The 21,804-nt window shown below is 35.7% G+C and overlaps 1 protein-coding gene across 4 annotated transcripts in view; it reads left to right on the forward strand.

The window, feature by feature from the left end:
• spega (striated muscle enriched protein kinase a) overlaps positions 1 to 21,662 on the forward strand; it is a 140,364-nt gene extending 118,702 nt beyond the window's left edge. For all 4 annotated transcript variants that reach the window (XM_015359158.2, XM_069197148.1, XM_015359159.2 and 1 more), the window contains 11 exons: positions 25 to 174; positions 1,438 to 1,554; positions 4,701 to 4,868; positions 6,288 to 6,410; positions 7,500 to 7,664; positions 10,719 to 11,367; positions 12,099 to 12,338; positions 13,356 to 13,579; positions 14,933 to 15,008; positions 15,532 to 15,681; positions 16,458 to 21,662. In XM_015359158.2, the coding sequence (XP_015214644.2) occupies positions 25 to 174; positions 1,438 to 1,554; positions 4,701 to 4,868; positions 6,288 to 6,410; positions 7,500 to 7,664; positions 10,719 to 11,367; positions 12,099 to 12,338; positions 13,356 to 13,579; positions 14,933 to 15,008; positions 15,532 to 15,681; positions 16,458 to 16,674 (2,279 nt within the window). In that variant the 3' untranslated portion in view covers positions 16,675 to 21,662. The remainder of the gene's footprint in view (positions 1 to 24; positions 175 to 1,437; positions 1,555 to 4,700; positions 4,869 to 6,287; positions 6,411 to 7,499; positions 7,665 to 10,718; positions 11,368 to 12,098; positions 12,339 to 13,355; positions 13,580 to 14,932; positions 15,009 to 15,531; positions 15,682 to 16,457) is intronic.
• Positions 21,663 to 21,804: the final 142 nt, after the last annotated feature.

The following is a 21,804-nucleotide window of genomic DNA, read 5'->3' on the forward strand; positions in this document are numbered from 1 at the left end:
GTTGAAATGCACTATCTTCCTAAGGTTCTGAGAGTGATCGCAAGTCACGCTGGGACAGGTGGGGCTTGTCGAGAGGCAGGAGAGACAAAGTGGCTTCTCAGCCTGACATCCCTTCAGCCATTGCCAGAGAGAATGGTTCTCTTCATCTACGGCAGTATTCACGCCTTGCCTCTGGTATAGTTAAAATTGACTGATTCTCCTGAAAGTTATTTATTTTCATGACTTTTGTGCATAGATCTTTATTGGAACTTTTATTTACACTAACTTGTAACTTTTTTTGTAATGAAAAAAATTCTGAAATTACAGCCATATTATATAGTATTCTCAGTTAGTTTGCTTTGGAATCTTTTAAGTTAATGAGACATAATTTAATGGGATCATGAATGCTTATTGAAGGTTGGTTCTACATAACACAACAGCCAAGCAGGCATGAAAAGACAACAGAAGATCATTATGACAGTTACATAATGTGTATAACTGTTATAAGTAAAGTTTATCTTACTTTTTGTGTTACAATAATAAATATAACTAGCATATTTAAATTAAAACCCAAAAGAAAAGAACTTAAAAAGTGTAAAATTCTTTCTAATCTTCCTGTTAGCAGAAATGTTATTGTTTTGATCTTGTGCCATTAGCAGTCCAAAAGTCCAGATCAAATTATAATGAACCCACCCTTCATGCTTTAAATTAAGGATAAGACTTTTTTCAATAAAAGAATATGGACACCACAGTTTTCTCCTAATTTTGATACTTTGTGGAAGAGATTTTTCTTTTTAATCTGACCAAAGAATGTTCTTGTCTTTTTGAAGAATTCTACTTCTGACATTAAGCCTTTAAGATTATTTTCCTTAGTCTTGTATTACTTTATATATTTTTTAATTAATACTTAACTGAATCCTCATTGTCTCTTAATGTTGAAAGATATATTTATCTGCCTGTAGAACCTAATAATTTTGTTTTCACTATGAAGTATATAGACATATATTCTCCTTTTGGTAATTATTTCATGAAGTGAATAATACCGTTTCATAATTAGTTACAATTACATGAATATTAAGTTGAAAATTTTAAATTTAAATTGCCAATTCATGTTGAAGATTCTTTTAGCATTTTACTGAAACATAATTTCATTGCCATAGTTTCTGATTTCTAAGAGCCTTTTGGGGTTTTTATATTTAAAAAATGCATTGGTGAACATCATGTTCTATATTTCTAATGAAAACTATTTTTCTCAGTTCTATTTAACTAACATCTCATTTACATAGGGTATGAATACCAAAACTTTACAACGACATTGTAAATCCTTGAACTCAACTGGGAAAATATTGCATTGTGTAGTTTTCACTGTGTCATATTCATATGGATATTTCCCCACGGTTGTATGTTCCCTTTCTTTCTGCACTTCCACAACTCTTGCTGTTCCTCTGCCCTCCTCAGATTTCCCCCCTGTGTTTCACATCAAACTGCGGGACCATGTGCTTCTGGAGGGAGATCCCATCACACTCTGCTGTCTCCCAGCTGGGAGTCCCAGTCCACATATCATGTGGATGAAAGGTGAGGTTTGGCTCAGCCCTACTTCCTCAAAGCCTTATCTTTACAGTGTAAATCGGGTCTTATGAAATCATCCTTATAACTTTTACATTTTAAAACACAATATTTGAGTGATGAAAAATATTTAATGAGTGAACAATGGCTTATATCTGATTGCAACTGTGCTTTGATTTTAAAGTCATTAGTGTCATCTTTGTATTAACGTTTGTCCCTTGTAGCTCAGACTGGTGAATACATTTTGATGAAATTATTTTACAAAACACATTTTTGCTTAAACAATTGTAAATATAACTTAAGATTTTTTTTTAGTTGATAAAGTTTGAAGAAAAAATACAATTTGCCATAAAGCAGAGCTCCCTTTTTAATATGATTAGATTACAATGACATTACACCAATTGTATAATCAAATCATACATAAAATCATACATAAATAAGAGCAAGATAAATGCAATATAAAGTAGCTTTTCTTTCAACTTGTAAACTATTACAAGTATCAAATATTTTAATAATAATCTTATCTTGTATTGTACCTATACTGAGTTTAATCATAACCATTAGTTTATTTCTGATCCACTGTCTTGTGGATAGAGAAGAGATCCTCAAAGGCTAAGGGAGACAACAGAAAACAAGCTTGTGCACACACTTTAAGGAGGCAGCCAATCCATCGCACTTGGGCATGGGGCTAACTACCCCATACTGTAAAAAGTAACAGTCACAAAACCAAAACCAAGCCTCCGAAACTGACCGGATACTAGGAATCAACCAAAGCAAGGAAAAGGATATGATCTTTGGATAGGGACCTGGAATGTTCTCAGTCTATATAGAGCGGGGGCTCTTAGGAGCTTAGTAAATGAGCTAGACAAGTACAACGTAGGAATAACGGCACTACAGGAGATTAGATGGAGAGGTACCGATATAGTACAATGCAAAGACTTTACACTTTCCTATAGCAGTAGTAAGACCCATATGCTTGGTACTAGCTTTGCGGTCTGCAAAGAGTACAGTTATCGCCTATAGAGCCAGCAATGAATGCCTCTCCACTTTACGTCTCAAGACCAGGATGTTTAATGTAACATTGATACAGTATGCGTGCATGCCCCTACAGAAGAAGCAGAAGATGAAGTAAAAGAGAGCTTCAATAATGACCCCAAGGCAGCATATGATGAAGCTCCATGCTCCACATCATGATGTTAAGACCATCCTTGGAAATATGAACTCCAAAGTCAGTGTATGGACCCACCATAGGGAAAGAGAGCTTGCATGAAGAGACCAATGATAATGGATTTGGGCTCATCAGTTTTGCAATGAGCAAAGGAATGACCATAAGTAGCACATAGTTCCTACATAAGTGCATCCACAAGGTGATGTGGAGGTCACCTGATGGAGCTACACAGAACCAGATTGACCATGTGCTGATCGACACAAGGCATGGATATGACACACTGGACATCCGAAGCTATTGTGGGACCGACATCTATTCGGACCACTTTTTGGTTAAGGTCAAATACCTACAACGAATGTCCATCTTAAAGACGAAAAGAGGAAACAAGAACCAAAAGTACAATGGGCAAATACTGGCAAGAGATCTGACAAGAGCTGAAGAATATAAGAAAAGGGTGAAAGACCATCTTAATGAAGAATGACAAAAGATACAAAACTCTAGTATCAAAGAGGAATGGGGTGTAATTAAGAGAACGGTCCTGTGCGCATCTGAGGAGGTAATAGGGCTTCAAGTATTCAATAGGAGAGACACCTGGTTTGATGACGAGTGTAGGGTGGCAATCGCAATAAAAAAAAACAAGAAAGAAAATGCTACAAAGACCTATGAGAACAAGCACGGCTGAGTTCTCCAGAAAATGCACATTAGCCAAGAGGTTATGCAGACAAAATCGAAAGTTACAGGAAATTGAGGAGTTATACCATAACAAAGAGACGAGACAAGTGTACCAGAAGATAAAGGAAAATAAAAATGGTTTCCAACCAAGACCAGCCATTTGTGTGGACAAAGAATGAAACTTGAACAGTGATGAAAGATACTAGAGCGATAGGCAGAGTACTTTGAAGAACTGTTGAATGACACCGCCGAGATGGATGAAACAGGAGAAGAGGACGCAGATGAAGATACCATTGAGAGAGAATCCGAAGCTGGACCCCCACCTATTTTCTTTGAAGTCAAGGAAACATAACGTGCATGAAGAATAATAAAGCACCAGTGGAAGATGAAAAAATGGCTGAGATGCTGAAGTACGGCGGAGAAGAACTGTCAGACACCCTATATGGGTGGAAGAAAATATTCCGGACAAATGGAGCATTACCCTTGTTTGCCCCATTCACAAAAAGGGGTCAAAACTAGTCTGCTCGAACTACCGCGGGATCTCCCTGCTGAACATTGCATAAAAGGTTTTTTTCAAAAGTACTAGCCAGTCGCTTAGAAGCCCAAGCTGAACAAGGCCTTGGAGACTACCAGTGTGGATTTCATGTATCCAGTCAACAACAGATCATAAATTCACTATCAGATGCATCTTAGAGAAGTGCTATGAATATAACATTGAAGTCCATCAACTATTTGTAGATTACAAGCAAGTGTATGATAGTGTTGATAGAGCATACTTGTACCAGACGCTAGGACACCTAGGAGTAGTGCAGAAGTTGATCAGGCTAGTAAAGATGACCATGACCAAAACAAGTGGTAAGGTGAAGGTGCAGATTTGTTGGGTAGGAGCGTCCAAACACTTAAAGAAAACTTTATTCAGCTGGAAGAAACATCGACAAGGCCTTGAAACTATGCAGTGTTCAACTACACATCACTCTGACCTCCAGAACAACTGAAGGACAACAGACCTATTTTTATACCTCTGATTTCCTTACTATCCTTATTATCTTCAGTGTTGATTCAGATTTCAGATGATGAAGGTATTATGCAGAACTACAGTATGATTAACTCTTAGGAAGGCAGCTCTGCTGGGGCTCTGCTGACTTCAAATATCAGTGAAGGTTTTGTTTTTTTGTTAATGTTTGAGGGCTTTTTAATACTTTTAAAAACACTTATATTTAATGGATACAGCCTCCAGCATTTTTATAACTTTTTTAAGTTCAATCCAATGTCACAGGGACATCCAATGTACAGTGGTTCTCTTTCTGGTTCCCAGACAAGAAGCCAGTGGTGCCAGACTCCAGAATGAACATTGTCTCATGTCCCGATGGCCGACAACTCCTCATGATCCTCAAAGCTAACAAGAAGGATGCAGGCCTCTATGAATGTGTAGCTACCAACCCACTTGCCTCAGCCACGAGCTCCTGCACTCTCTCCTTGGCTAGTGAGTAAATTCAATAAGTTGGGGACATTCCTTTGTGAAAAAAAAGTATGTTAGTCTGTTTGTTCTCAATACAAAATGAGTCATCTAGTGATCATACCTGTGGGATGCAGTGATGGTGGTGGGGAGGTTGTTGGCCTTGAAAACAGATTTGCTTAAATTATTGACCATAGTATTTGTCTAGGCATTTTTTTCTGACAGTGCACACCATGAGTATTAATTTGAAAGACAGTGATCATATCCAGGACAGTGAATTACAGCTGCAACAAGTTCCCGTAGCAGACAAGGTGATTTGTAAATTGCAATATCAATAACTTGTCTAGTGAAGCTAGACCTCTGGATTACTCAGGATATTCCTAAGTGACATAATATTAATGCATATTAAAGAGCCTTTCAAATACTTTCAAATCATATCTTGCATGCTTACAATGCTACTCTTTATTGAAGCTTTATTTGTTACTCAAAGCCACTTTTTATTGAATATTTAAAGGACTATGAGCCATGATGCATTTCATATGACATTATTTTTTGTAATCAGGAATGCTTGAGATGTTTTGGTGTGTTAGAATTTCAAATACATTATTAAACAAAATATAGAATTTAGAAGCATGGATTTTGTTTGTGCGTCCCTTAACCCTGAAATCAGCTAGTCTGCAGGCTAGTGTTCTAACACCTATTAGGATATCATATAATGAGGCCTGGGAAGAGGCAGAATGGCAAGAGCTAATTTCTGATTGACAGTATACTGCCTTTTCTCGTGGGCCTGGGTTAAATTCCTAGGGTACTATTTGCATGGAGTTTGTATGTTCTCTCCTGTGTTCACATGGATTTCCTTCTGGTGCTCTGGTTTCCACCAGCAGCCCAGAGACATACTGGCAGGTTAATTCATTTCTGGGAAAACTGTCCCCGGTGTGAGTGTGTTTGAGATTGTCCCTGTGTGAACCCTGCGATGAACTGCCGTCCTTTGGAGGGTCTATGCTGTTTTGCACCCTTTGCTTTCTGGGAAAGGCTGCAGCTCCTCCACAATCTTGTATTAGAGAAAGCAGTTAGAAAATGGATGGATAGATGTTCATCTAAACTTAAGGTATATATAAACCCAGTATTTTCATTTGCTTCTTGAAGTGTTTTTAATTTAAGATTATTTAAAATAACAATTAAAAATGGAAAAATAAAGCAGGGCTTTTCATTAGAAACCCTTTTATCTGTATAAAAGGCACTTCCAAGTAGTTTTACAATTGTGTCCTCTGATTTGTGTTTCATTACACTTTTAACTTGACACTTTTTTATCATGAACTTTATACATCATGCAAGTTTCATTGCTATTGCTATGTTCTTTCATCTCTTCAGAGATACTATGGTCTAAGGGTTTTTGAAAATTGTTGTCTAATCAACTATGTGTGACCTGCTGCTCTTTTTGCTTAGGACTTCCTAATCGTCCTGGGACTCCTGAGATTCCCCAGCGATACAAGAACACAGCATTGGTGCTTTGGAAGCCTTCAGACACATATGCACCATGCACTTACACACTGGAAAGAAAGACTGAAGGTAGCTGTAATAAAAACCTTACATACAGTACCTTTAACTAAAGCAGGGATGTCATACCCATTTGTAGGAAAGCCTAATGTCATCTGTTTTTTTTCACACAAACTCTGAGTTCCATAGTGGAACTAATGTTTCAGTTGTCAGCTGTAAAAGAAACAATCCACACATGTCTACATCAGAAAATAATAATGTTATTCATTGTTTAATTGTCAACTCAAACTGGAACAAAAGCTACAAGGCCTTCTAGGAATTGAATTTGACACCCCTGAACTAAAGCCTGGGACAAAATATAGATTTCATTTAAAAACAAAATAAGATAAAAAGCTTTGTTTCCTTGATGATTATAACTGGATAAGCATTCAAATACTATCTATCTATTGAATTGTCAAGGTAAATGTACTGTACCTTGTGCAGCTATTTAATTAACCCACATAACGTAATGCGTAATTTCAGATCTCCTGTAGAAGGCACTTATGGTCTAAACTCATGAAGAAACAATGATAATAATAATAATGTCCTCCGGTTTAATACATGTACTAATTTGTAAGCTTGTTGATGGATCTAGTCAGTATAAAGATACTGTTGTGCCCACACAGTGTTGGAGAATTCTATTCTTAAGTACAGACAAAAGCCAGGGCTGTTTATTACTGTAAGTAATAAATGTACCCATCAACCCCACCTCGTGGTTATAAGGCAGTATAGCAAATCTGGTTAAGCTACAAGATGGAGTTAGTTTCCCTCTTTAACAAAATTCAAAACCAGGAACTTAGCAATTTTGATAAGGTCAAACTAGAAATGGGTCAAAACATATGTAGAAAGTATATATTTAGGGGAAGGCATAGAACAATCAACAAGAAAACACTAAACCTGACTAAATATTCTTTATCCATGAGGGCTACATTTTCTCCCTTTTAATATCTGCATTAAAACTTCTCCTCCTATTATTTTTTTATATTTAAAGTACATCCAAAAAAAGAAATGTACAAATGTTGTGCTAGAGGTGTTCTGTTGTGTTACTGTATATAATGAAAGAAGTCATCTGTAGACAACATCTAACATAATTTAATGCTGTCCTCCTTCCATTTTGATCAGGTGAATCGGACTGGCTCATTGTTGCCTCTGGGATACCTGACTGTTACTACAATGTTACAGACTTGCCAACAGGTGGCACATTTAAGTTCAGAGTGGCCTGTGTCAATAAGGCAGGACAAGGACCTTACAGTAACTTCTCTGAGAAAGTATCCCTCGACAGTCAAGGTAAATAAATAATATAAAACAACTTAAACAATGAAGAAATTAAGTGAATTTCAATTATCTGATTAATCTGCTACTCATTTTTTACATTTTTAGTTTAGGATATTTCTTCATAAAAGTAAAAAACATCTCAGAAATTGAGACTTATTAAATCTAAAATACCTCCAGATTGTTAAAACCTGCTGACAAATTGGAATGTTAAAATGATTTTATTTTCAGTTACAGAATAAGTTGCTCTAAACCTGATCAGAAAGATCTGCATTTAAGTTAGTCTGGATGCATTTTTCTGCATTAAGGTTGATTATATCAGACCAGCTTAATTCCGATCTTTAACTAAGCAAAGCAGGGCTCTAGTGCGTTGTTTTAAATTTATTCCAAAACAAAGCATTCATAATGCAGACAGGCCTCCTTTTCAACTTCATTATTTACTTTCTATTTAAAAGTATTGAAATGTACTGTCAGATGTGTCAGATAAATCCAATGGAAAAGATCAACTTATTTTTTCACACCTTATAAATCTTACTCCAGAATAAATGCTGTTTTGTCAAATGTATGGGATGCAAAGATTCATAGTATGATATATAACACTCACTCTCCTTTTAGTTTATCATTTGTTCTATCATTGCACAATATTTGCTCATTCATATGGAGATTTAATATTTCTGTAATTCAGGTTGGATTGACTGCATTTGTAGTGAACCTGAAATTATTTTGAAACTACTGTACTACGTACAGTACTCAGTAGGCATCTTTCCAATAGTCTGGGAAGGTACAAAACCACCTTTGTAAAAAGACACACAAATTGAACAGCAGTCAAAAGATTTAATGTACCTATGTAATGTAAACAAGAATAAAAACAATCAGATTACCCTCAAGTGCATAAAACACAACTGTTATTTTAAAACACATTAAAAAACAGAATTTAATTCTGAAATATTAATATTTTGAAAACAACAATAAAACTGGAAATGTATTAGCCCATAGATTGTGTAGTGTGAAATAGTGTCTCATTTTAGCAGTATTATATTTAAAGGATTGCCAGATATTGAAAAGAAATAATAGTTTTTAAAAAATGATTAATCTCTCTACACATCAACCCATATATCAACCCATAAGCAACAACTATTCTAAGGTTTTACACTTGTCAATTAGACCTACTCTTTCCAAAACTAATGTGCAAAGAATAACCTGCATTTCTTAAGTACAAGTAAATTTTAGATAGCATTGGGAAACATATTATTCATTATGCTAAGAAGTCTCCCTTTCTCACCACTGCAATTCTATTGGATGCAAAGAAGGCATTTGAGCAGTCAGAATGGTCATACTTATTTAAAGTATCATATAAATTTGGTAGGATCTGAACTTACCACTGTACATTAATATATAACACATTAATAACTAGAGATGCATAATACATAAGGGGTTTTCTCCTTTCACTATTGTTGTTTGATTTGGAGTCATTGCATGATTAATTGGGGATAATCTATGTACTGTACCATTGGAAAAGCAGCCCAATGTAGCAGAATATTTTGGTAGTTTCTCTGGCTTAAAGTTCCAAGGGGAAAATCTAAAAAAATAACTTTAAATTGTCAATGTAATGAAGCGGCTTTTGCTGATATACTGTATCGCCTTTCAATATGACCAAACTTTACAAAAACATAAACAATAAAAAGTGGGGCTCTGAAGTGCTCTCTGTGGTAGAACAGACATCCTCAAGATGAATAGTTTACCTAGAATCTCCTTTGGCTTTCTTCCATTTCACTGCCTTTCCATTGTAGCTTTTTTAAAGTACTTACTAAATACGTTTTTATGGATCAGAAAGCAAATGAATATAAGCTATCTTTTAAAATAAGCATATTTACTGTATAAAGTAGTTCAGGTGGGTAGCTGCGTCAGCATGCATAGTCTGCATAGGAACAAGTTACAGGTTTATTCCATGCTGAAAAGAGAAGAGATAAAACAAGACGTTTTGGCTGTGAAGCCTTCTTCAGGTGTGAAGAAGTTCTTCACACCTGAAGAAGGCTTCACAGCCAAAACGTCTTGTTTTATCTCTTCTCTTTTCAGCATGGAATAAACCTGTAACTTGTTCCTATACTGTATAAATACTACATTGCAATATTACATTATATGTAATTCTAGATACTCGAAACTGTGTCATGGAATGATTCATAAAAGATGCTGGTGGAAGGTTATGGAATTGGAAGCCCTTAATGAGATTAACTGAGAACTCTCATGGGAAGGTTTATGATTCTTTTCAAAATGTAGAAATTAGAATTAGCATTTGAAAATCAGTGCAATCTTAACACACAGTACCTTTGTGGAACAGCTACAAGAATACATTTTTTATAGATTTAAAAGGTAGGCTTTTAAAGCATATGCACTAAATTGGGAATCAAAAGGCATTCATCAATTAAAATGTTTTTTTTTTTTATTACGACAAAAGCTTACCATTTCAATGCTTAAAGTCGAAATAAAGTTGGGAAAAAGATTTCCTCATATCTTCAGACAAAATTGCAGTTACCAAGGTACAGGACAAAAAGGGAGTCTGGATTATCAAACACAGAAATGGAATTCATGGACTTTGTTCGGGAAACTAATGAAATAACAGGAATAGTCTGACATTTGTGAGGGGAACCTTGACCAGCAACTTAATTTATTTGATTGAAAATGTGGAATTATGAAACCAATGAAAAACAAATGAATGCATTACAAATTGTTTTTGCAGCGTTGACTCTAATATGAGTCCAATTTGCTATCACAGGAGTTTCACTTTAACCTTAATGAATTCAGTTGTTATTTAATGTTATTACTTAACTTACTGTATGTTTTGTTTTGTTTTTTATCTGTAATTCATATTGCACTTTTAAATGATGTAACTGTGCCTAAACCACCTGTCAGTAAGTCCAGTCATAACAAAACTGTGTGATGCTGTTGTTTGTGTGAGTTGTGTCGTAATATCCTAAAATGAAGAAAAATGCACATTAAAAAAGAAAGGAGTCGGGTTCCCAATTTATAAAATTAAACAATTTATAAGAAATGTACTATTTTTTTTCACAGAATCACCTAAAGTTCCTGCACCCACTGCCATCAAACCTGTTCCTTCCACTCCTCCTCCTGCTGTGACACTGCCCCCCATTGTGCCTGCTCCAGTTGAAATTCCCAGAAAAACACCATCTCCTCTTCCCACCAAGCCTCCATCTCCTCTCCCTGCGAAGCTGATAGTCACACAAATAACTTCCTCTGTCACCCCCACCCTCAGCACAGCTAAAACCTCTCTGACAATCGCTGTCACTTCACCATCAACTATGGCTCAACCTATTCCTCAGCCCCCTCAAGCAACACCACATGCTGTAACATCCAAGCCGCCAACCCCAGTAAACCTGACACCATCCGTCACTCCCACCCCTCCTGTCTCACCACCCCCTTTAGTTTCTCCTCCCCCTGTCATTGGCAAACCCATCTCGCCAGTCCCTATGTATGTTCCAGTCATGCCCACCCACATCCCTCCCTCCCCTGTGTCTTCTCTCTCACCCCCCATGGTGCTTGTGACCAGCCTGAGCCCTGTAGGGGAGGGGCCCGCCACTCCCACACGTATGACCCCCACGGGCCGAATGACACCTTCCACCAAACCTGCAGAGGGTGGTACTACCGCGCTTCGTCAAGGAGTGCCACAGAAACCTTACACATTCATGGATGAAAAAGCCAGGTAACTAGCAAGATACAATTGTGTTACCACAACATTTATCAAAGATGAAACCTGTGTTTTTGTTGTCTTGTTTACATTGTTTGTTATTTCTTTCTCCTATTTGCTCTAAATTACCTTCATGACTTAAAACAAAACTTTAAAAAAATTGATCCTACTGTACGTAAGCTTCTAGAGGGTGGTCCGGTGTTGCAGTGGTTAGCATTGCTGCCGCACTGGGGCCCTGGGTCCAATTTCTGGGGTGCTGTCTGAGTGGAGTTTGTGTGTTCTCCCTGTGTTTGCATGGGTTTCCTCCTGCAGTCTAAAGTCATATAGGTAGGATGATTGGCTTCTGGAAACATTGGCCCTGGTGTGAGTGAGTGCGTATTTGTGTCTGTGTGGGTGGGCCACCTGAAGCTCACCTGCAACCCTGCATTAAAGCAGTTAAAAAGTTGAAGGATGGATAGATAAGCTTCCATGCCAAATCTATTAATTGAAAACTGTTTTGATAAACTCCACATGTTAAATTTTATTTGAAAAATAATATAATGTATCAGTTTTTTAAAAAACAGCTTCTCATATCATTTAAAAAGGATTGTAATAATTTCTGCTTTGTTGACTTTGAGTAGTGCTTTGATTAATTGGTACAATTGTCATTTTCAATGTCTACAACGCAAAGGAAAAAGCCACAAAACAAATAAAAGAGACTAATGTGATTTTTAATATGACACGTTTGTCTTTTTTGTGTCTGTCAGGGGCAGATATGGAGTTATTAGAGAATGTAGAGAGAATGCAACAGGCAAACTTTTCATGGCCAAAATTGTTCCGTATGAACCGGAGAGCAAGCAGGCAGTGCTGCAGGAGTATGAGATTCTCAAGTCTTTGCACCATGAGAAGATTATGGCACTGCATGAAGCCTATGTCACTCCAAGATACCTAGTTCTTATCTCTGAGTCCTGCATTGGCAAAGAACTACTCTACAGTCTCATTGACAGGTGAGTCAGACTCTGTGTGCTCAGGTAGATATTTATACATAACAGCTTGTTACAAGGAAGCTATTTGCGTAAAGGAGTATTGATTGTGGTATAAGATATGATATTTGGCATGTGGGAGTTCATTTAAGAGAATGTATGTTTTCTTTCTTTATGCTATGTTAAACTGTAGTCTCTTTGCCTGTACACAAACACATGCTTTTTCAAACCCCTTGAAGTCCTGTATAATGAAGATATTGCTTTTGATCACAGCCTTTCTGCTTAAAGTGTTTTTCATACATTTCAAGTAGTATCTGTTGTGTAGAACTTATTAGCAAAAATATTCACGTATTTGTAGGATTCACTGTATGTGTGCTATTTAAATATGAAATTAAAATTTACTCAGATGAATTATATCTTTGTACTGTTACAAAGCATACTGTCTGATCTATTTCATTATCTGCAAAATAACTGTTACAGTTATCTAAATCTCTGTTAACTTATAATGTGGCTAGAATTCACTTTATTTTTAATTCATTTTTAATATTATTTTTAATATTTTGTCATCTTTATCCCAGATGTGAGTGTGTATTTTAATTGTTACATTGATTTGAACATGCATCCTATTGACCTCACAACACACAAGATACACAAGACTTTTACATTTGTGAGAAAGGAACAAATAATAGGTTTATTCCATGCTGAAAAAAAGAAGAAAGAGAACACAACGTTTTGGCCGTGGAGCCTTCTTCAGGTGCGAGAACCTTCTTCAGGTGTTTTGCGGCCTACGCATGCTGACACAGCTACCCACCTGAACTACATTTGTGATAAAGTCTTGCTTATGTGAAAAAATATCATACTGTAGGAAAATTATCTTGGATTAAAAGAAAGGAACAGTTTACCTGATTTTTATGTAATATTTACAGACTTTAACAATAAAAAAATGTGATGCATCCTGTTTCAGCTTTAATTTGTAGACCCATGTGAATCAGATTTAGGATAAGATTTTTCTCAGTGGTGTTTTACATTGTTGTCCCCAAGGTTTCGTTACTCAGAGGATGATGTGGTGGGCTACATTGTTCAGATCCTCCAGGGTCTGGAGTACCTGCACAATCGTCGTATCCTGCACTTGGACATCAAGCCAGATAACATCATTATCACGTACATGAATGTGGTCAAGATCATTGACTTTGGCTGTGCGCAGACCTTTAACCCTCTCTTCCTCAAACAGCTCAGTCAACGCCATGGAACACTGGAGTATATGTGTGAGTCACTCCTCAATTTTTGAGTTTTACTTGGTGCCACGGTTTTGTCAGCTAAACTACAGTGCTGCATTTTGTACTCCGTTTCTTTTCAATTCAGTTTTCTGTTCTGGGGCTGTCAGCTTGAATAACTTTTCTGAAAAGCATTGTACTGACGTCCGACGTTTGTTAAAGGCTCTCACACGTTCCTTTAAAAGTTTGTATGTTTATACAGTTTTAACATTTCTAATTTTAAACTTCAAATTTGTATCGAAATGTTTATAAAATCAAAAGATATAAGCATTCTTTAATCTTTCTTTATGTGCTCCCATCAACACTCTTCATAAAGTTTTTGCATTTGTTTTCTATGTAGTGATCTGTGGCAGAATAAAAATATATGCATGAGTATCTCTCAGAAGGAGTGCAACATTATGAGCATGTACTGTATATTTCATATCAGTGTTTATCAATGCTACTCCTGGAGTACCCCTTGTCTTCATTTTTATTTCACTGGAGCTTTTTCTTAATTAAGTTTATCAAAATTTTAATTTAATTCTTTAATGGATTAATAAATACCGATCTTAAATAAGACATGATTTGACATTGGATGCTAGGTTTCCCAACTCCCATCATTTAGGGTAATTGTTTAAATGACCAGGTGAAATTAAACTTATCAGTGAATATATTGCTAAGAATGATTATTATTAGAGTAGTTTGTACAGTGTCATTCCCACCTAATGTTTCTTTATATCATTAGTTGTTTATGAGTTATGAGTCCTTTAGAAGACAAAAAATTGTTCACTACATTTCTTGGGTATGATCCACATAAATTGTTTATGAAACCAGCATCTGAGTGCAGAAAACAGTTACAGTAAATCAAGCAATTAGCTACAGTAAACTAAAGCTTCAATTATCTTAACTGATAAAGAGCTACGTTGGAAGAGAAACAAGATAATATAGGACAATTCCAAGATCAATCTTGGAATATGCTCTTTAACCTGCAAATCTTTGAGGAATGCATACAACCAATATAAAATTACCTACAGCAGCCTGTTATATTGGCTGTTACATTGTAGAATCCTTACAATTATGAATTTGTGTGCTGCTGTAACCTACTCTCACCTAATTTTTTCTTTATCTAATCAGAATGATTAATCTTTTCCACCTATATAACTTTCTCTGACACTAGTCAAAATGTATCAGCCTTCATATACAGTACCTGCATTCCACCAATGGTCTGATATTTTGTCCTCAATGTTTTGTCCTATTGTCGTTTTTTCTCTCCTCTTGTTTTTCCTCTTTTTGTTTGTTGCCTTCCACATGCTCAACCCCTCCTTTCTCCTTCTGTCCTCTTTCCTCTGTTCTTCCCTCTGTAAGCTCCGGAAATGATTAAAGGGGATGTAGTTGGCCCTCCAGCAGATATCTGGAGTCTAGGAGTCCTGACTTATGTCATGTAAGTATCCCTTGACCACTTATCCATTTTTATAAAAAGAGACAAAAAAACAATGATTTCTCCTTGAATAAAAGATACTTTATCACACGTATCAGAGAACATGCAATGAACACATATGAAATTGAAAAAATAACAGTGCCACAAAATTCTACAGTAACAAGACCTGAGGCTGTGCTTTACAGAAATGGCATTATTAAAACAATTCAGTTTTGATTGTAAAAATAATTTATCCTGGTTGATAAAAGATATTGATGTTGTGTTTGAAAAAGGATATGTAACATTTTTTTTAAAAGCTAAAAAGTTAAGAATTTAAATAATTACAAATGAGAGGAGACTTAGCTCACTTGCTTTGAAAAAATAGCTTAGAAAATAACTTTGAAAATATATTATATTGAAGTACTGAATTAAACATAAGCAGCCTTTTTTATATCTTAAAGTGGTAAAGATTCAAGAAATCAAGAATCAAAAGAAAATTATTCTCTTGTTTTTGCATTGATCACATTATTTTCCCATTCTTTGTCAGGCTCAGTGGCAGATTGCCATTCCTTGAAGTTAACCCATTGGAGATGGAGACCAAAATCCAGGCAGCAAAATTTGACCTAACGAAACTGTACCCAAATGTGTCCCAAAGTGCCTCCCTTTTCCTTAAGAAGATCCTGTGTAGTTATCCCTGGTGAGTCAATATTTTTTATTTAAACTCTCTTGATTGGTAAGTTATAGTAGATTTAATGTCAATCAAACTTGAAGTGTTTCCATCCTTCCATTTTCTAACTGATTCATAATCTACTCACCTAGCAACGGGTGCAATACAGACCATCGCAGGGCAGACAGACACAAACAGAGACACGCAAACAATTTACTTAACCTACCCCAATGTTTTTGGACTTTGGGAAGAAACAGGAGAACCCGGACAAAACCCACTCAAACATGGATAGAACATACAAACTCCATACAGATAGAACCCAAGGTCGAGAATTGAACCCAGAACTGCGAGGCACCAATGCTAACCACTGCACTATCGTGTTGCCACTGGAAATGTTTCTTTTAAATAAATTCAATATGCATGTGTAGTTGCTGACTATGACTATTTGTATATCTTTTCATATAAACTAGTACAGTCAAACAAATCCACAGTGCTGCTTGTACCGGGTCAAATTCAAAAGCTAATTTCATGCAGATGTGTCGGAGGAAAAGAAAGCTCGGTTTGGTTTGACCCAGAATTTTTTAAAGTGATTTATAAACTGACATCTATGACTTCAACAGAAAATGGAGACTAAAAAAAGCACTGTGAAATAAGTATTCTTAAAAAAGTATTCTTATTTTCATCACAAAGAAACAAGCAAAGATCAGAGACATTGCATCATAAACTTGTGGTGTTTGACTATTAATTTCCCATCATTATACTGTATGTCTCACAGTCTTATATGCACATAATGATATACCATTTAGGGCTCGACCAACCATCAAGGACTGTTTTGCCAACTCCTGGCTGCAAGATGCCTATTTGATGAAGCTACGCCGACAGACTCTCACCTTCACCACAACACGGCTCAAGGAGTTCCTGGTGGAGCACCAGCGCAAGAGGTCAGAGGTCGCCACCAAGCACAAGGTCCTCCTGCGTTCATATCAGAGCACCCAACAGCCAGCAGCTCCTGTGACCCAGTGAAAGCAGCCATGCCATCAGCGCCAGAAAGGGGTCAAGTGAGAAGAACAGTCCAGGTTCTACAGAAGGCACAAGTGGCACACACCAGCCTGATGCCCAGATCTAAATGTCTGGTATAATCATCCCAATCTAGCAGGCTGGAAATGACATGTATTCTCGAGTCTGGCTTTTATCATGCAAAAACCAGCCACAATGACAATAAAACAGGAAAAAACTGAAACATGAAAATGGAATTCAAAACATATACCTCATGGACTGTCCAAAAGGGAGTGTTGAGTGGTTTGGTGTAAATTGGGAAGACAATGCAACATTGTACAAAACCCTCTCTCTTTTCTGTAATATTATTCCCAATATTTTAACAGAGCTTTACTGTTTTTTTTGCATAATAGGACACTTATTTGGGGTATTGAAAAATGAAAAAACAGAGACCTTCCTCTTTATGTTTAGGAATTTTTATCTCTGGTAAGGCTCACATATCTAGAATTTTTTTAAAAACAAATTCTAGATTTAATACTTTTTCCTGAAATGTTCATATCAATATATAATTATTTAATTTTTTTCCTAGAAGAATCCTAGGAACTTTCTGGAGAATGATGATGCACCTTTTACTGCTGGTCTTTTAAATATCTAAGTAGCATTCTTGTGTTATTGGTACATTTTTAAAGCGGTATTTGATAATTCTGGTAGGTGCTTAAGTGTGATAAACTTTACAATGAGCAGTTGGAAGAAAGTTGTCAGTAAAAGAGAATATCTTTGTAGTGGAAATTGGAGTCATTGGAAATATTTTAATTTTCTGCTTATTTTAAAGTTTTGCCAGTGGAGACAGTTAATTGGAATGTCACAAAACTACCCATCCTGTATCTCTATTGAAGATGTGGGAAAGTGACCATTGTGTAACCTGATGTTAGCTTTCTTATTTCCTGTCTTTGACAGTGTACATATGACAAAGCAACATTGTCCGAATCCTATTAAACCACATTTTCTCTTGTACTGTATATAATGGATTCTACCATCAATCGCCACAAGAGAAGAGTCTTGAAAATCTCAAGGGAAGAAAACAACTATTTAAAAATTTATTTGACACTGAAGTACATCACAGTTATGTCACAAGGACAATATCAAGAAATCCACTATATTTCATAGTCAGCAGCTGAGTCACAATGTACAGTTAGCGGAAACATTGTTTCTGTGACTTTGTTTAACTGAGGGCTGATTTTTTGCCTTGTGACATTAATTTTAAATTATTTTTTTCTTTAATTGCTGCTTTTACCGTTAACTTCTCTGTACATTAGGTAGGCCTGAAAAGATATGTTTATCTGCCCAAATCACTATCAAATCTTTATAAATGTTAGTGGAAACTGTTATATCAGAAAGTGGAAACTTTCTGTTGACTAGTTTGTTTACATGGTTTGCAAACATACATTTAAATCTCAAAGGCGTAAATATTGAACCCAGATAAATGGATGATTGAAATGAAATGACTTGCCTTGTAATTACATCTTACAATGATACAAATTATATGTATATATACCTGTAGGTCTGTAGAAAAGGCAGCTTTAACTAGTGTGGACCTTTTAAGTTTGTGGTGAGGGGCTGGTCCAACCCATTTTGTACACAAGGCACAAGGAGGCTAATTGACTCAGCCCCTCCACATTTTATATCCACACTGTAGGCTGTGAGTTGGGATTGGAAATTTAAATACCAAACTCTCACCTAGTCATTTCTCAGCTTTTAACGCTAGGTCACTCTGCCGTGGCTAAGAGTTTAATCTGTCATGTGATAACCTAGTTTCTGTGTACTGCAAAACAAACAATTCCTGCACTGAAAATGTTAGTATAATGGATGCTGCTAAATCCTTTCCTTGAAGTGCATACTTCCAAAGGCTATGATAATCCAATGCTATATAATGCCTAAGGCACCAAGGCTGAATTGTTCAGTATAACACTGTTTACGGTAGCTTCACACAGAAAAAAACTTTATCATGTAAAACCTGAATATTTTTTTTCTGAGTGCAAACAACAGAGATGCTTACAGTTTCTCTGGCATTCATATTCTTCATCTGGAGTTCTTGCTGACACTTCTCTGTCAGTAAGCAAAATACAAGAAGATATCTAATTAGGATCGTTGTTCACACACCATGAGATATCATGAGAATCCCAAACAATTAAACGTGTTCGTTTACAGCAGTGTATCTAACAAAGAAGGTTTTTTCATCATCATGTGGCTGCCTGTTTTCCAGTTTGCTTATTGTTAGAAATATTTTGTCTGTTTCAAAAGGGAGAATAGCAATGTTGTAACAGACATGACTTTGAAGTAGCAGTACTATTAGTCTACAATGCATACTACCAAAGACTGTAAGATACTGTGTCTGTTTCTGGCATTGACAAACCTTGCAGTTTTTACAATTTACCATTACTGGTAGATTAGACGTTTTGCCTGTTAAAGAATTTTTTATTTATAGTGCGTGAAAATCCATTAAAGCATTTCAAGTATCATTAATGTACCTGACCCTTTTCATAAATTTTACTATTTATAAAGGCTGTTATTACATAAGCACAGGTTCAAAGAGAAAACTTTCTTTAATAACAATTAACTTAAGTACAACAACTTGGTGATAAATACTGTAAATATGAGTAGTACTACACTGCTTCTGCGTAACATTATCAGGACAAATGCAGGATTTTAATCTAGTCAATGTCATAAACAGCTGGTGGATGATTCAACAGTAGCATTTGATATTTGTTTTTAGTTACAAAATGGCAATCTGAATCTCATTTTACAACAGAACCAAACTTCAGCAACATTTGTACAGGAAAATACAATTAACTAAACCTCATAGGAACTACAATTTGTATAATCATTGAAGAGCAATATGGCTCTTATATACAGGAGAAGAACTCTGTTATGGTTTCAGAATTGTTTATCTTGTAAAGGTCTGATACTATTCCATTGCCACTATCAGCCACTCCCCTTTTTAATGTTACCTTAACACTGAAAATTAAAATAGTTTATACAGTATTGTCCAAACAAATCCAACAGTAAAGCTCTTCCATGGGCAAATAATAATACTGTTAGGTAAGGCTAACTCACATGTTTGCACTGAAATGCCCTACTAACATAAAAATCTTAAATTCAGATCTAGTGTTCTGAAATCAGATCTAATTGTATGACTCTAGAACTTTTATGATTTTGTGGAATTACTAATTTATCTCTGTATGAGTTATTATTATTGTCATCCTTTTATTAGCAAATTTGGTAACCTATTTATTTGCTTTTTGAGAGGGGTGTAAAGATAATTTAGTAATATTAGCATTTACATTTTATACAATTCACATTACAAAGTTTACTTACTTGCACAGAGCTACTTTACTTTCACTAATGTGTACAGAATCACCAAGATGTGAATGATCACACTAGTACAGTATATATTCAATGAATGTCAGGCATTGGATTTGTGTTTTCCCTTTCATTTTCCTTTAACATGAAGTGTGAATGGGTTTATTGAACATTTTGTAGGAATTGTTTTGAATTGCATTTTAAGATGTGAAACATAATATCGGGGACAAATGCAAATCTCTTCTGTGTGGCACTTGTTGTATCTGATTTGTCAGGGAAGCTGTTACTGATCACCCTGTTGTCTGAAATTGCTTGTTTTGATTCTTTTTCAAAAAGCAGTATTGCTTAGCTGTAACAAGTTAATTTGAGAAGTAAATACATTCACCATCAACAACTTTTGCTTCCATCTAACATTACCTGCGAGGCTGATTAATGTGAAACTGATATTTCTAAACAAATTTCCCAAATTACAATTAATTGGTAATATAAAGTGGAATATATATATATAGTATTAAACAATAAAACACAGGAACATATAAAGATTATATAGGATGTTTTGTTGTTATTTTTCCGCTTCTATTTGACTCTTTTCCCATATGTGTGTATTTATATACAGATACTATATATGTATATAAAAGATCTAAAACTGAAATTAGATAAATGTTGAAAAATATGTAACTATAAAGTGCTTGGTTGCAGGGGATTCTAGTACAGCTTAAAATCATCTTTTTGAAGAAAATATTGATTTGTGAATGATGTAATTGGACCTGAATGAGTAATGCCCTTTGTTGTTCAAAGTTCAATAAACCTGGCAGGACTTATCATTAGCAACTGAAGCTGTTTGCCCAATTACACATCCAATACTGAAAGATCAGAGACTTTTTGATGGAAGACACATATCTATGTAACGAAATGTATTCACGGATGCTATATTGTGTACATTTTGTATCATTTCAAGAAAACAAACACTGTCCTTTAAGCCTCCTTTGGTTGGGAGCAAATAAGAAATTCTATGCTACTGCACTCTAATCTGACTCTTTTATATCAAGTGCAGCCGTTACCTTGGCAATTTGCGTGTTCACAGCATGCACCTGGGTAATGAGGTAGTAAGGGCTCGTTCCCAGGAAAGGCAATATATTTTTGTAAAAAGATGACAAAGAAAATCACTCAAAACAGCCTGGAAAGTGATGAATGAAGAGTCAGCTCTATGGCAAATTTAAACAGCAAGCACACTAATATGCCACACATCCAAAAAAAGAAAGTCAGAGGAAACTCAATATATTTTTTATTTGTTGCTTATCTACTGCAAACATATTTTCTAGGTTAGCATATTCCATATGTTTTGAAGGTCTGATGATCACTGGGCCAGAAGTATTGGACATCCAATGATATGGTTAAGCTTCAATACCTGGGAACGGGCCTTAGCTTATGTTTTAAAACTACTATGAACAAGAGCGTTTCTTTTTGTAAATTCACAGCAGTGACAATCTATTTATCGTAGTTTGTAGATGTTGTTTCTAGTGGTTTGTTAATTTATTTTTCAGGCTCAGTATGACTCTGAAACCTTTACGATTTTGTGGAATTACTAATTTAACTCTGGTGTGGAACCACGGCATGAAAGCTGAGAAAATAAAAATAAAGAGAATATGAATCAATCGTGGTATTTTGTGGATGTACAAAATGTGTGAGTTATGCCTTTATTTTGCTGATTCTTTTGATGATACTAGCAAATTATAAATTGCCATTAGTGTTGGAAACTCATTGTAGTCATCTGCAATAATCTGAAATGCACACAAT

Source organism: Lepisosteus oculatus, chromosome 12 (genome assembly GCF_040954835.1).
Source record: "Lepisosteus oculatus isolate fLepOcu1 chromosome 12, fLepOcu1.hap2, whole genome shotgun sequence".
In the NCBI taxonomy this organism is placed as follows: Eukaryota; Metazoa; Chordata; class Actinopteri; order Semionotiformes; family Lepisosteidae; genus Lepisosteus; species Lepisosteus oculatus.